Raw genomic sequence first — 14,094 nt, 5'->3', positions numbered from 1 at the left:
TGCTCCCGATCGCGACCTTGTCTACTACATAGAGTTCCCTTTCTTGAATCAAACTTTTGAATACGACATGATGAAAGTTGCTATTGCTGGGGTATAATGTGTTACTAGTATTAGAAATTACATCGCTCTCGAAAACGAGTAGGTACCGCCTGAGATAGCGCACAGGACAATCATACATTCGCGATTCCTTCAGGGATTTTGTCATTGTGCGCGCCCTTCTGCCCAGCACCCTTCACGGCTATACGACAAGCTTCGTGGAAGACAGTGATAAAGCGATGGATATCGTGGAAGGAGTTATACAGTGGTGCAGGCGCCACGCGAAGCACATCAGGCTTTCTTTCATCGACGACCACGCCACGTTCTTCGATATAGTGTTGAACTTGGTCCAGCAGTCCTGGGTTGAGAAGCACACTGAGCTGCGCACCACGCTCCGCCGGATTCGCAGGTGTAATAATCTTGTAAGGTGGCTCTCCTCCGTCATACTTTAGTAGCCGCGCTTCGAGGTACGCAGTCAACCTGAGACTCCGCTGCCGTAAAGCGTCCATGTTCGTCAAAGCAAAGACGTCTAAGCTAGCCATGACAGATGTCATGTCTAATGCACTAGGGTTGCTAAGCTGAAAGCCGCCCGCCCCAGTGATTGGCACGAACTTGTTTTCCATGCGAAAGCGACTGTCTTTATCGCTTCCCCACCAGCCGCTTAATCGCGGTCGGTAGGCAAGCTCTGTGCTGTTACCCGCTGCGCCGTTTGTGCCATCTTTTCGAACTGCAGGCACTTGCTCCACTCTTCCATGCCTCTCGTGTACAAACAGTCCACCAATAACACCAGGGCCACCATTCATATATTTATAGTTGCACCATGCTGCGAAGTCAACATTCCAGTCATGTAGCTTCAGTGGTACGTTTCCAGCTGCATGGGCAAGGTCCCAGCCTACGGTTATACCCAGCGATCGGCAGTGGCGCGTTATGAGCTCTATATCGAAGAACTGGCCCGAGTAGAACTGGATACCAGGTAACAAGACCAGTGCAGTCGTTGGCGCATGTTGGGATATGACTGAGAGTATGTGCTCGTTGGAAAGGTAAGGCGAGGACGCTGAGGGCGGATCGATGGTTATGAGCGCAGATGGGTCGAGGTTGTGGTGGGCGATCTGGGAGAGAGCGGCATACTACGAAGAAGTCAATATCTAAGCGCTGAGAGCATTTTCGCATAAACCTACATGATCACTAGGAAATGCCTTCGCCTCAATGATGATCTTGTACCGGTCCTTGGTTGGTCGGTCTTAATGTGGGTGTACAAAGTCAGTACATGCTCACATGCAGTTCTCACTGGGACACTTACAGAAACTTGCCATGAGCAAATGCAAATTTGCAGTCAAAGTCTCCATTATGACGACTTCTGTAGGTAGTGCGCCGACTACCTTTGCTGTCTGGTCTTTGATCGCATCGTCGATGTGTAGCCATGGCGGTAATCCTCCCTCGTAATTCGTGAAATGACCAAACACACCCTTGGATGCCCAAGTATCCAGGTAACGGTTAACATATTCCTTTGTTCTCCGAGGTTGAAGTCCTAGAGAGTTGCCGCAGAAGTATATGGAATCTTCGCTGTCGTCTTCGCGCGTAGCGGCGGCCTCTCCCGAAGAGTTTTGCTGAAATCCGAATTTCTTGTTTCTCAAGTCGCCTTTACTTGGAATCACAAATTCGTTCCTCAACTTGCTCAATCCATCCTTTCTGTCTTCATTCCTTGCGAACTCCTCTGTGCAAAGTTCCGAGTGTGGAAGTTCGAGATATGCATTGTAGTGTTTGGGCATCGTCGCTGGTGATGTACGAAAGACTACCAGGAATCAAACAAAAAGAAGCTTATGCAGAGATGATATGGCGCTATCATGGAGCTCTCAGGCACGATAAGTAAATAGCTCTGGCGGGTAAGACTGGAACGGCCTGGTGGCTCGTACGACTAATAGTGGCGGTACAAGGTGGGGTCATCGTATGACTAAGCGATCTAGAACTCTCAGTCGGTGGGCGCGTCTGATTGGGTCTCGTCGGCCGTGACATTCTTAGCCATGACCTCAGATTCATGAACCTTCATCTCACCACAACCTCGATATCGCAACAATGGCGTCCACTTCAACCATGTGCGCATCTTGCCTGCGAATAGCGAGGAGGACGATGGCAAAAGGATCCGCCCATTCTACAACTGCCGCGATCCAATCCACGCGAGCGTACAGCAGAGTGTCCTCAGGCGCCACTTCGCAGTCGCCTTTCCTCGACTTTCTTGCGCCTTCATCTCCACGCAGGGTGCTCAGAAATATTCCAGCACAGATCTCCATATTCCCAAAACGACAACACATACCACGACGGACTCTTGCCACATCATCCGACGCCTCCACCGCAAAGCCCGCGCAACCAATCCAGAACCCTCGTACCGATGACTCCGGTAACCCAATGTTGATCTCTATAGCACCTCGTGCATCGAATCGCCTCCAGAAGATCTCTACAGGCGACAACAACCCAAACCTCGCATTGCGCGTGAGCATCGAGAGCGGCGGATGTCACGGTTTCCAGTATCTTATGGACCTGACGGACTTATCGAAAGACCCAGCGGCCGAGGAAGACACTATATTTGAGGGGGAAAGGGGCGAGAAGATCGTAATTGACGAGTCTAGCCTAGAGTTGCTGAATGGAAGCACGGTGGATTATACGATGGAGTTGATAGGTAGCCAGTTCAAGATTACGGGCATACCGGGGGCGACGAGCAGTTGTGGGTGCGGGACAAGTTTTGACATCAAGTTGTAAGTTATGCAGTGCGTGTGTACTTTCTGGCAATAAACATGTACCACTATCGAAGTAACAGTGCGCGTGCATGGGTAGCCTATACGGATTACTTCCTGCACCTTCTTGATATCTTGAAGGCACGGTGGAGACAAAAGACAAACACTTCACGAAGGCCAGGAGAGACTTGATCATGCCGCGTCTTAGCTAAAAGCTGGAGGCTATGGAGGTAGGACGATGCGTGGGGCGGGTGCGCAAGGGTGAACTAAAGTAGGGTGCCTGCTCGGGCTTAGGTGTTGAACAATTCCGCCAAAACTCGTAACTTCTATGTCTATATCATCGGAACTATTCGGCACTTTGGTCAAGCAAAACTAGATTGATTTGATAAGATTTGTAAGTTGCGATCATGTTCTGACCATAGTAACATATCCAGAAACAGTACAGAGGGTACAGTCATTGTACGAGAGAAAGCAGCAAATCATAAGTACGTCAGCTCCCAGCATTACCTCAGGCTTACAACGACCTTTCTCGCCGAGACTCCCTTCTTGTGTATATCTAACGCTCTTTGGATAGCTTCTAGTCCTTCTCCAACGATCATGGGCTCCGGTGCAGGTCTGAACTTGCCCCTTGCAAGGGCTTCAGGCAGGAAGTCGGCATATACGGCTTCACCAACAGGGCTGTGTGCTACTGATCCGTATATGAAGCTCGTTTTGATATCCCTTAGCCTTGATTTGATAGCGATAGAGATCATCGAAGTCGCGAAGCTCCAGACAATCTGCAGCGCGACTAAGCGTTTCGGTTGAGCCGGGATTGGATATGTTGCCATCGCGATATGTTTGCCGCTTTTGCAGCTGCTCAGTGCATCCAGGCAGCGGAAAACTGCATCCTCTCCGATTGATAGGGCCCCCGCGCATTCTCTTCCTTCCATGAACTTAACAATTTTATTAACTGAACAGGGGTCATTATAATCGAAAACTTCGGTCGCTCCGAGCGATCTCAGGAGATCAAAGTTCTTTGGAGAAGATGTCGATACGACTTCGTATCCAGCGGCTACAGCGAGTTGGATAGCGTTGCAGCCCACACTAGTCGAGCCTCCCCACACAAGGACAGTCTTTCCGGTCGATTTCGGGTCAAGTTGAGGATATTGCAAGCCTAGCTGGTCTTTCTCAAATAACCCTGCAGCAGCAGTGGTGAAGGCCAATGGCATCACTGAAGCAGACTCGAATGATGTGGTATCCGGAATGGGCGATGAGTTCCTTTCGAGGAGAACGGTATACAGCTGGAATGCTCCATACGCCGCGCTGTTGATCGTCTTGTCCGTGCTCTGTGCCTGACCTAGAACGCGGTCCCCTACTTTAAACCGCACGATCTTGTTCCCAACCTGGACCACCTCGCCAGCGACATCGTATCCAAAGACGAAAGGATATTTGATCCAACCAAATGCCATACTGGTGCCCTGATCTTGCAAAACCCAATCGACAGGGTTGACTGCTACTGCACGGTTCTTAATGATGATTTCGTCTGGCCCAGGTGTAGGAAATGGTGCTTCTGCGACTTGCATTCGTTGCTTAGGTGCTGGTATCCATGCTGCAAGATTGGTAGGCATTGTATAGGATATGGTCTTTGAAGTGGTAGTTACTTGTCCTCAAGATATCGAGAAGTAAGAGAGTGGAATATGTGATTCCTTGGAGCTTGTTTAAATATTACTTCCTTGGTTATTCTATACAAATATCAACGTTAGTTTTCATGCTTGCCTGCTGTGTGCTTTCAAGGATGAGATACAATGTGCCAATCAGCGTCAAGCGGACGTCCGTTTGGACCCACTTTCCAGCCACAGAAGATTACTGGCTCATACCAGGTACGCTGACGCTTACATACCCCAACGGGAAGAATGAGCGATATAGTGTACATTATGCGATGGAAATATGATCCGTGCACATTATGAGTGGCTGATGTGCCCGCGGGCGCTGTCAAGGGGCATGCTCACAATTCTAATAAGACTCATTCCAGTCCTCATCTCCTGACCAAAGGAGAAGCAATTCGAGGACATGACGAGTTCCCCCGTTTCCTCCGCACGGCTACTGGAGAAGATGAGAGGCCGAGAGAAGGTTCAGCTGTCTTGCGACTTTTGCCGGAAGCGAAAGCGAGTAAACCGTTCATCTCTCTATACTGAACAATTGCTGCTAACTCGCACTCAGACTCCGTTGTGACCGCAACAAGCCATGTGGGAGTTGCATCCGGTTAGGGCAGGCAACGATATGCACGTTTCCTCTGTCTCAGGTTCCTCGAGCTTCACAAAGAGACCCACCAATGGACACTGCCACCCGAAAGATTTTTCAGGAACGAATCGACCAACTCGAATCACTGGTTCGGTCTTTGCTTGATAAGCAACAAAGCAAACTCAATGCTCCATTGCCTGACAGCGTGGCGTTTCCCATGGCTACTGATGTCGCCGGTGATACAGATCCTCTCACATACGGGGTTGGGAGTATGAATCTGGAGAACCATGAGTCCTCATACGTAGAGAGTGATCACTGGAAAGCCATCCTCGATGAAATCGGTGATCTGAAGGGCATGGTGCAGCAACATCCCGAAGATTTAGGGGATTCCTATACTGACCCGGTACTTCCTGGTAACGATCTGTTTCTTCTTCAGACATATCCAACCACGAAGATGGATATCATTGCTACGATTCCACCTCGTATCGTTGTCGACAGCATGATATCGAAGTACTTCAAGTGGGCCGATATGCCCGTTTCCCTTGTTGTTCATCGCGGGGTCTTCTTCAAACAATATGAGGCTTTCTGGGAGGACCCACTTTCGACATCGACCATGTGGCTGACCATACTATATGGCATGATGTACACTGTGGCGTATTGTACCCTCTTCATCAATGGAGATGCAGGCTCACTTGATGAGACGACGGCATCCGAATATCGTAGCATAGTCATAATCTCACGAGAGAAGATGATACAGTGCCTGAGGCTAGGCAATTACATGAAGGGAGCGCCGCATACTATTGAAGCTCTTTTGGCCTTTCTGCAGACCGAATACCTTCAAGGCGAAGACACACAACACGGATGCTGGCAGTTGACAGGTGTCATTATACGTGTAGCGCTCAAGATGGGCTATCATCGTGACGGCTCGCATTTCCCAAACATCAGTGTTTACGAGGCAGAAATGCGCCGGCGTACTTGGTACAGTAAGTTTCTCTGTACAAACTGCATGTAGGAATTATACTGACTTCGTACAACTACATTTAGTACTCACACAATTCGACACTGCATCTGCTTCCCAGGTCGGCCTTCCGCGCATCATCAAAGAGACTCAATGCGATACCGCTGAACCTCGTAACCTTCTTGACGACGACTTCGACGACACTTCAACCGTATTGCCGCCCGCTAGACCACAAAATGAACACACGCTTGCTCAATTCCTGGTCTACAAGAGTAGAATTGTCTCCGTCTACGGAATGATCTGCGATTTCACTACGTCATCTAAGCAGCGAGACTACGAGGAAGCAATGCGTTTGGATGTATTGCTCAATACTGCATACGCACAGAAGCCTCCTATACTCGAGCTGAAATCCATGCAACGGTCTGTCTTAGACGGTGCTGAGCTCATCACCCGCCGTATTTATATGGCGATGTCTTATCATCATGCACAGATCACCCTTCACCGCAAGTTCATGATTCTTGCGAAGGCAAATAGCAAGTACAGCATTTCACATACGACATGCGTGAATGCGGCTACGGAGATGTTACAACTACAGGCTGAGCTATTTGAGCAGTGCCAGCCGGGGCGTATGTTATATACTGATCGATGGAAGATTCTTTCTTTGGTTCAATCCGAGTTCTTGCTTGCCACGACTGTGTTGTGCTTCAACTTGGATGATGACATCAAGAAGGGGCTGATCGGTGGAAAGGTCGCTATGAAGAGTGTAGAGGCGCTCGAGAGATCGAGAAGTGTCTGGGAGCCGCAGAAAGTGTTCTCGAAAGAAGCTCAGACAGCTTTGAATACTATGGATGTTGTTCTTGGTAGACTGCATAGTAGGTCGGAAAATAACGGCGCAGATAACGCACAATCATCTGAAGCAAGCGTTGGCTTCACCTCGTCAGTCTTGGCAGACATGAGTTATGAAGACGGCCAGAGCTTCGATCCACCGGCAGATCAAGACCGTTCACAGACAGAAGCTTTTCAAAGTATGCAGGGGAGCTCCGTCAGCACAGCCTTTGACGCATTCTTTGAGATGGAGCAGGAGTGGGAGGGATGGCTCCAACTCTGAGAAGGAGGCTGTCCAAATCGCGAATTTGATCATGATTATTTCTACATCTATGGTAATACAGTGAAGCAGGTGTAAACTTCTGAAAGCAAACTCGAACTGCCTAGCGTATCCATCTCGTGAAGTCGTTATTCCATGCATCTTCGTTATCATCAGTGCCCGTGCACCACATCCAGTTGAACACCTTTCGATAATACACATACGTGTTGCAACTAATACAATAGTCTAACATCTGCCCAGTACCGTAGGATTCAAATCTGACCGAGCCAGGAAGAGAAACAGACCTCTTACACTCCAATCGTTTGATGGACTCCTTCACCTTTCGTCTCCCCATCAACACCAAGATTCTCGATATTGCCCTTTTGGACCTCTTCGGGTTTCGGAATAGGCGGTTGCTCCACGACCTCGTCGAAGATTCCGCCTTCAGGCTCTGTGTCCTGTCCGATGGCTTTGAGTATCCTCCATGCTCTTCTAAACTCGTCTCTAATAGCGACGATACCACGGTGAGTGACTGTCCTTGCAACATTGTGGTCGGTCTCGAAAGGATCTTCAATGGCGAAGAGGTACCGGTTGGTAACCTTCTTCTCAGCTGTAATCTTGGTTGTTGCGCTCACCCAACCCTTGCTCTGCTTCGACAAGATACCGCCAGGCGTCCGAAGGGAGATGACTTCGTTAGTCCAGTAGAACTGGGGAGGTTTAGGTCCATAGCCGTACCCAGAAAGAGAAGCATAGTACTGGAAGAATCCACGTAGTAATGAACCGATGGACTGTGTATTTTGCGAAAGGCGACCAGCTTCTGCGGCTTGCATAATTTCCGGTTCATTGCGCCAGAAACGTACCTCATAGCCTGCAATAGTTGTATGCTTGAAGAACTGCTCCAGGGCTTCTGCGTCGCTTGGGAGCGGGACGGAGAGCTGAAGGTTCGGACATACTGGTGGTTGCGCGATATTGACCAGGTAATGCAGTACCATGAGCACCCATCCGTACGAGTTGAGAGTACCGGAGTATGCGCTGTTGACTTTACGTCGCTTGGCCCAAGACTTGACAAAGAGAACTATGGGTCGGACACGCGGGTCAGTTAACGAGTAGCATCGAAGCATATGGGTGTTGTGGATGCCGAGCGGGTTCTCGAAGTTAATGTCACATTGAATTCCGCAACCTGTCTTTGGGAAGTCGAGAGGACCCACAACCTTCTCTCGTGTCCACTGCTTCTCGTGACGATGATGCTGATCTCTCTTGGTCTTATCTTCAGTCCCGTCGCTGATCTTATCCTCTGACTTGGTGGCTAGGACAGAAGAGTTTTCCTGGGGCACCTCAGCGTTTGTGGGAGCTTTTTGTCGTTTCTTTGTTGTCGCCGCAGCCCCCAAGGTAGGGAAGTCGTCACCAAAGTTGGAGCTGTCTACTTGCGCCGCCAGGTCTGGAGCCTTCGATCCATCGGCATCCACCAGCGGCTTTGGTGGCTGAGTAGGTTCTTGTGGTAGGTCTGAAGGATACTTCTCCTCTTCTGGGAGTTCGTCCCACTTCTGGCGTTCCTCAGCGAGAGCTCTATATAGGGTCTCGGTCGGTGTCTGACATATCTTCAAAATGGGCACTCTTGTCCTCGTCAGCAGACGGCCACCGAGCTTGGCGTCGAGGACCGCTCGTTCCAATAGACGAGGAATACCGCGGTCGATCGTGATATCACTAGCTCTGGCTGGATCTTTCCACTCTGGTACTACAGCCAAATCCATGTCTGAGCCGGGCATACCAAAGCCTGAAGCTAAACTTCCAAAGCCTACCAAGGAAATGGTCGCAATGTCACCAGTGTAGTCTCGAGCAAAGGCCTTTTGCATGATCGTTTCCAAGTATTTTCGAAAATCTTCCTTGGCGTCCAACTCGGACATGGACATCTCTACCTTCGGAATCTCTTCTGCCGCAACTGAGTCCAGATGCTCAATCTGAGCCATAGGGTTCTCCCGTGGCTGATTCATGGATCGTGGTGCATATGAACCTTGCGGACGAGGACGCTGTGATGATGACGTTGGGCCTACTGTAACTTGACCTGGCAGTGCAACGTTGTCATGGGGTCGCTGGAGGATTCTAGGGGTTTGTGAATGTGGCGTACCAGTTGCATTCAGATTCTGCTGTTGGTAGGGAGGCCTGAAAGGCCGCGAGGAATACTGCCGATGATCTACTGGTGAGCCGTTCTGAGGCGAGTTTAGACCTTGCTGATTTAAGGCGTTTCCCGTAGGTTGTTGATACCGCTGGTTAGGGATATAGCCTCCTCTTCCACCCCCTCGAGCTGGAGCCGTGTTGGCGGTAGCGTTTGTACGCCATCCCTGAGCTTGACCTGGCGTGGGGTGGTTCTGGCCATTGCTATTGACGTTATTGGCGGTATCGTGGAAACCTCCACGCCCACGCCCACGTCCACGCCCTTGGCCTCGCCCGCGTCCACGATATGCTGAGGGGACATCTTGGCTAGACTGTCCACCAGCTATGCTAACGTTGCCGAGAATCATATTGCGCAACTGGTTCTCCAGCCCAGTGGGTTGCGGTGGGTTCTCCTGCTCCATGGTGTCGGGTCAGTGCAGACTCGTTTGCGATGCAATAAAGTCGTGGTTTGGGACTCTGATCTTGTGGAGTCCAGCAGTGAAAGATGGGTAGTATGGAAGATTGCCTCTCAAGGCTAAGTTCGCAATCACAGGACGTAACTTTGCAGACCCAGGTTCGAGATTCTTTCTTTGAGTTTGCTTGGTGCGGCGCGCGGTGGTTTTCGCGGTTACTATTTGGAGCAAGCGATCGAACAGCCCCAACGTGTGGATCTTTTAGCGCATCTGCGATGAGCGTCCAAGCCAGGCAACCACTCGTGAATATCCCACCTAGCCAAAGTGGTTAGGCCTTTGGCAGCACTGAGACAGAAGCACAATGCAGTTTTGCGCAATGGCACGCGTGGCTGGGGATGTGCGGCTTCTGCGACGGCTCACTTGTGGCGCAAGAAGCGAGCACGATGTGGATTTTGGCTGGTGGTGACAATGGCAATCGAGCCATGGTGTCATTCCCTGGAGGCGGAGATGGGGCGGCTTCACTGTGATGGGTCTTGGCACACTAAGGCGTTAGCGCAGAGCTGTGACGTTCCAACTGCGCTTCGACCGTGGAGCACGATTCCTTGGGACAAAGGCGACTGAGTCTCCGAACAGTCTTTATCGGCCACCCACCGTCCCTCATTCTTGTCTTCATCCTCACAACCACCTTCGCTATGAACGGCAACACCAACGGGAACCCGCCGCCCGCCAGCGCGCCCGCCGCGCCCGTCGCCGCCAATGGCCAGCAGCCGCCTGTTCGTCGCCGTCGCCCGCGCCCACAGGCCGATGTCCTGCGCAAGCCCCGTCGCCCGCTACAGAACATTACCCGGCCCATGGTGTCGTTGTCGCAGATGAACGAGGCCAAGAAGCCCGTCGCAGGGCCCGCCAACGATGGAACCCAGTCGAAAGACGCGTTGCGACAGCAGTTCCTCGACCAAGGCGCCAGCGTCTTCCCGCTCATCGTGAGCCGCAAGGATCTGAAAGAGCTGCGACACCATGTCATGCGTCTGCATAGCAAAACTCACGTCGACATCACCGACGAGCATCAGTTTAAGACCCCGATCAAGCTCCACCGCAGAGATCCGCGCGCGCCTCCAAGCGGCATGGGGTCGACCTACGAAGAGGAGGACACCAAGGAGGACATGGAAGAGATGAAGGAGCGCGAGCGCATCGAACTGCAGAAGGAAGAGCGTCGCAAGGTCCGCGAAGAGAACCAGGCCAAGATCGCGCCAACCGGCATGAAGAAGCCCCCTGCCTTCCACAAGAAGACGGAGCAAAAGTATCGCCCCGACGACACTCCAGAAGCGAAGAAGCGCCAGCTATTGCGCTATGAGGAGACGCTGCCGTGGCATCTTGAGGACTTCGAGAACAAACAGACATGGGTCGGCACTTACGAGTCGGAGCTGTCAGAGACACACGTCATGCTGTCAACTACTCGCCCCGGAGATCCAAGTACAGCCATTCAAATGGCTCCCATGGAACGCTGGTATCGCTTCAACGTTAAGGGCAAGGTCAAGACCGGCGGTGACGACTTGGACAAGATCCTGGCCAAGGTTGAAAGAGGCGGCGGACCAAAGTTCTTTGCCGACCTTGAAGAGCGTCAGAAGCAGCGCGTCAACGCAGAAAACAATGCAAGGATGTGGAGTGGAGTCCGTACCCGTGTGGGTGGTGGCGCAGACGACGAAGGCCGGATCAAGCGGGAACGCAACGATGACGACACAATCGGCTTCGTCAAGCGCGAAGCTGACGCAGACGATATTGACTTCAATCTGGAGGAAGACTTCGCCGACGACGAAGAGGGTCTGAATGGTCTCTTCGAAGGTGAAGAGCAGGACGTCAAAGAGGCAGCTGAAAAGCTGAAGCGAGACCAGCTGCAAGCCGCTCTATGGGATCGACCAGATGAGCTGGCCATTGCCATAAAGGAAGAACAAGAACGGAAGGAAGCCGAGGAGAAGAGGATCCAGGAAAAGGCGACTAGAAAAGCCCTGGTGAAGCGCGAGAAGCAGTACGACTACCTTGACAGCGACCCAGAGAATCCGTACATCACAGAAAGCGAATCGGATACCGACTCTGAAACAGAGCGACAACAGGCAAAGGAGGAGGCAGAGAAGAAGGCAGCCGAGCAAAATGGCAAGGCTCCAGAGGCTGGCAACGTCCCCTCTGGTACGTCGACGAAAGGCTCCAACACTCCATCAGGAAACCACAAGTCTGGTGATAGCAAGAGCAAGAAGCGGCCAGGTTCACCCAACTTGTCAGAAGCCAGTGGTAACGAGTCTTCGCGCAAGAAGCATAAGAAGAAGCATGACAAACTAGCTGATGGATCTCGGAAATCTTCCCTTGCTAATCTCAAAGGCGCTGGTTCTGGTAGCGACAGCGAGATGACAGACGCCGGCAAGAAGCGAAAGAAGGATAAGAAGGACAAGAACCGCATGATGATGGGCGGATCTCCTAGCGGTACTCCTGGTGCTAGTCGTGCAGGTAGTCCAGCAGCCAACGGCAGCCGCGCGGGTAGTCCCTCCGCAGCTCCAGCACGACCTCCTTTACCATCTGCCAAGGAGATCTATGAATCGTTGCCGCCCCAGGGCATGAACATCCAGAACCTCATCGTCAAATTCAAGGGTCGCGTTGACAAGACGAATACGCAGCTTTTCATCAAGCTTGTCAAGGCGGTCTCTAGCTTTGACAAGGCCAAGAGCTGGCTTACTCCCTTGGAAAAGATGCCATCCGATGAGCATATCAGTGCCTTCATGAATGCGGGGAATGCACCAAAGCCTGCGTAATTCGAGGACACGTACGGTCTAAAGGGAACCATTTTTAATATCCAGCGTGTACTTTGATAAATTGAATTGACGTAGAGAGTGTGGGGTGAGGGGCCACAAATTGGCACAGGCTTACTTTGCGTTCCTCATCGAGGATAATACATGACATGCAAAGTACCGGTACGACAGTAACCCTGAACACTTTCTGTATTGTGGCTACCCAGTACAGAATAAACTATTACTTTCAATTCTAGCTGAACTCTATCCACAATCATCATACTTTCTTCTCTTCAATCCCATCCTCTTTACTATTCTCTTCGCTACCATTTTCACTTCTCAACGGACTCTCATGCCCCTGTTCCGCAGCGACCTCCTGTAACACCTTTTCGTTAGCACCAACCCCAACTTCTTCATCTCTTGGTACATTTGGTCCATGCATCGCTTTGTCTGCTGTCTTCCCATCAGCAGAATCCTTGTCTTTCTTGATCATGCTCCAGCCGCCTCTCCACCCAACCCATTTCTCCTCCCAGGGACCCCTAGCAACGATAACAAGAATCGCCGCAGAGATGAATCCAACACTAGCGCTGCCACTTCCTACCCACCCGGCAGCAGCATAAATATGGTTTCCAGCCGCCGTGCCAATAAGCTGACCACAAAATGTAGCAACCATGAAAGCGGTATTCACCCCGTTCCGCCGCTTAGGTTCCACCGAATAGATACTAGAACGGTTTGCAATCTGCGCAGTTTGGTTGCCGAAATCCATCAATAGGGCTTGCAGGACGGGGCCTGCGACGGTAAAGGTACCCGTGTAAGTGCCTAGACATATTCCCAGAAGCGAGCATGCAAGACCGAAAAGGACGGAGAAATGCGGGACGAAGCGGTCGGTGACTGTACGCGCATATATGGGAGAGATAAGCATGCCTGCTATGCCTATAAGCCCAAACAGTCCGATTGTGAGGGAAGAATAGTTGTATGGGTCATCCGCGAGGAGAAATGTCAGTGTTGTCCAGAAAGATGTAAAAGGCGCTGAGCAGAAGAGACCGGCCAGACAAGCCTGAACAAGAACAGGATGACGGAAAAGCATCTTAACGATATCGAGCAGTATTCTGAAATAGTTCATGCCCGGGTTGGTTGCAGGATAGTCGGGCATGAATAGCCAGAGGAGGACGAAGATGATATATTGAATGGCAAACGCCATCCAATATACTGCGCGCCAGGTGACAAAATTCGAAATTGTTCCCGAGAGGACGCGGGCGACAAGCACACCAAGCATGAGGCCAGAGACGACGATGGAGAGTGCTGCTGCGCGGCGTGACGGAGGAGCTAGGTCACCGACCAATGGGAGCATGAGCTGCGGTGTAACAGTTGTTACCGCTACGATGAAGGATATTGCCGTGAATGTCCCAAGGTCGGAGGTTAGACATAGTCCGAGCCTATCCATCGTCAGTAGTCTTCTTCTAGTGCACGTCATAGTTCAAAAACAACATACCATAAGGTCGCAGTAAACCCTACTAAACCGCATACAAATGGCCGTCTGGGCAACAAGTCTCCCAGAGGACATAAAAACAACAGCCCAGCTGCATATCCAGCTTGCATTACAGTAGGAATCTGCGCAACCTGTTCATATCGTACACCGAAATCTATGGCTAGTAGGTTGAGGATGGGGTGATTGTAGTAAAGATTTGCTACTGTAAAGCCGGCGGCAAAGGCAAACAGGACGTTCACT

General features: G+C 51.2%; 7 protein-coding genes across 7 annotated transcripts; 3 read left to right on the top strand and 4 right to left on the bottom strand.

The window, feature by feature from the left end:
* Positions 1-170: 170 nt before the first annotated feature.
* On the bottom strand, positions 171-1,805 carry BNA51 (Kynureninase 1; the record flags this gene model as incomplete). Its single annotated transcript, XM_051729017.1, has 3 exons — positions 171-1,163; positions 1,215-1,276; positions 1,337-1,805. 3 exons carry the CDS (start codon positions 1,803-1,805, stop codon positions 171-173), a joined length of 1,524 nt encoding a protein of 507 aa, XP_051591109.1.
* Positions 1,806-2,109: 304 nt separating this feature from the next.
* On the top strand, positions 2,110-2,790 carry J4E82_002718 (uncharacterized protein; the record flags this gene model as incomplete). Its single annotated transcript, XM_051729016.1, has 1 exon — positions 2,110-2,790. The coding sequence occupies one exon, from the start codon at positions 2,110-2,112 to the stop codon at positions 2,788-2,790; it is 681 nt and encodes a 226-aa protein (XP_051591108.1).
* Positions 2,791-3,268: 478 nt separating this feature from the next.
* Positions 3,269-4,327, bottom strand: J4E82_002717 (uncharacterized protein; the record flags this gene model as incomplete). Its single annotated transcript, XM_051729015.1, has 1 exon — positions 3,269-4,327. The coding sequence occupies one exon, from the start codon at positions 4,325-4,327 to the stop codon at positions 3,269-3,271; it is 1,059 nt and encodes a 352-aa protein (XP_051591107.1).
* A 749-nt stretch (positions 4,328-5,076) lies between these two features.
* On the top strand, positions 5,077-7,051 carry J4E82_002716 (uncharacterized protein; the record flags this gene model as incomplete). Its single annotated transcript, XM_051729014.1, has 2 exons — positions 5,077-5,968; positions 6,030-7,051. 2 exons carry the CDS (start codon positions 5,077-5,079, stop codon positions 7,049-7,051), a joined length of 1,914 nt encoding a protein of 637 aa, XP_051591106.1.
* Positions 7,052-7,335: 284 nt separating this feature from the next.
* J4E82_002715 (uncharacterized protein) lies at positions 7,336-9,600 on the bottom strand (the record flags this gene model as incomplete). Its single annotated transcript, XM_051729013.1, has 1 exon — positions 7,336-9,600. The coding sequence occupies one exon, from the start codon at positions 9,598-9,600 to the stop codon at positions 7,336-7,338; it is 2,265 nt and encodes a 754-aa protein (XP_051591105.1).
* Positions 9,601-10,283: 683 nt separating this feature from the next.
* J4E82_002714 (uncharacterized protein) lies at positions 10,284-12,389 on the top strand (the record flags this gene model as incomplete). The annotated part of the gene is made up of 1 exon (XM_051729012.1): positions 10,284-12,389. One exon carries the CDS (start codon positions 10,284-10,286, stop codon positions 12,387-12,389), a length of 2,106 nt encoding a protein of 701 aa, XP_051591104.1.
* Positions 12,390-12,642: 253 nt separating this feature from the next.
* On the bottom strand, positions 12,643-13,839 carry J4E82_002713 (uncharacterized protein; the record flags this gene model as incomplete). Its single annotated transcript, XM_051729011.1, has 2 exons — positions 12,643-13,801; positions 13,835-13,839. 2 exons carry the CDS (start codon positions 13,837-13,839, stop codon positions 12,643-12,645), a joined length of 1,164 nt encoding a protein of 387 aa, XP_051591103.1.
* Between the last annotated feature and the right edge of the window lie 255 nt (positions 13,840-14,094).

The sequence above is a fragment of the Alternaria postmessia genome, assembly GCF_024291825.1.
Source record: "Alternaria postmessia strain BMP 2775 chromosome Unknown scaffold_11, whole genome shotgun sequence".
In the NCBI taxonomy this organism is placed as follows: domain Eukaryota; kingdom Fungi; phylum Ascomycota; class Dothideomycetes; order Pleosporales; family Pleosporaceae; genus Alternaria; species Alternaria postmessia.
The sequence above is the reverse complement of the archived record's forward strand: the minus strand, read 5'-3'. Positions and strand labels throughout refer to the sequence as shown.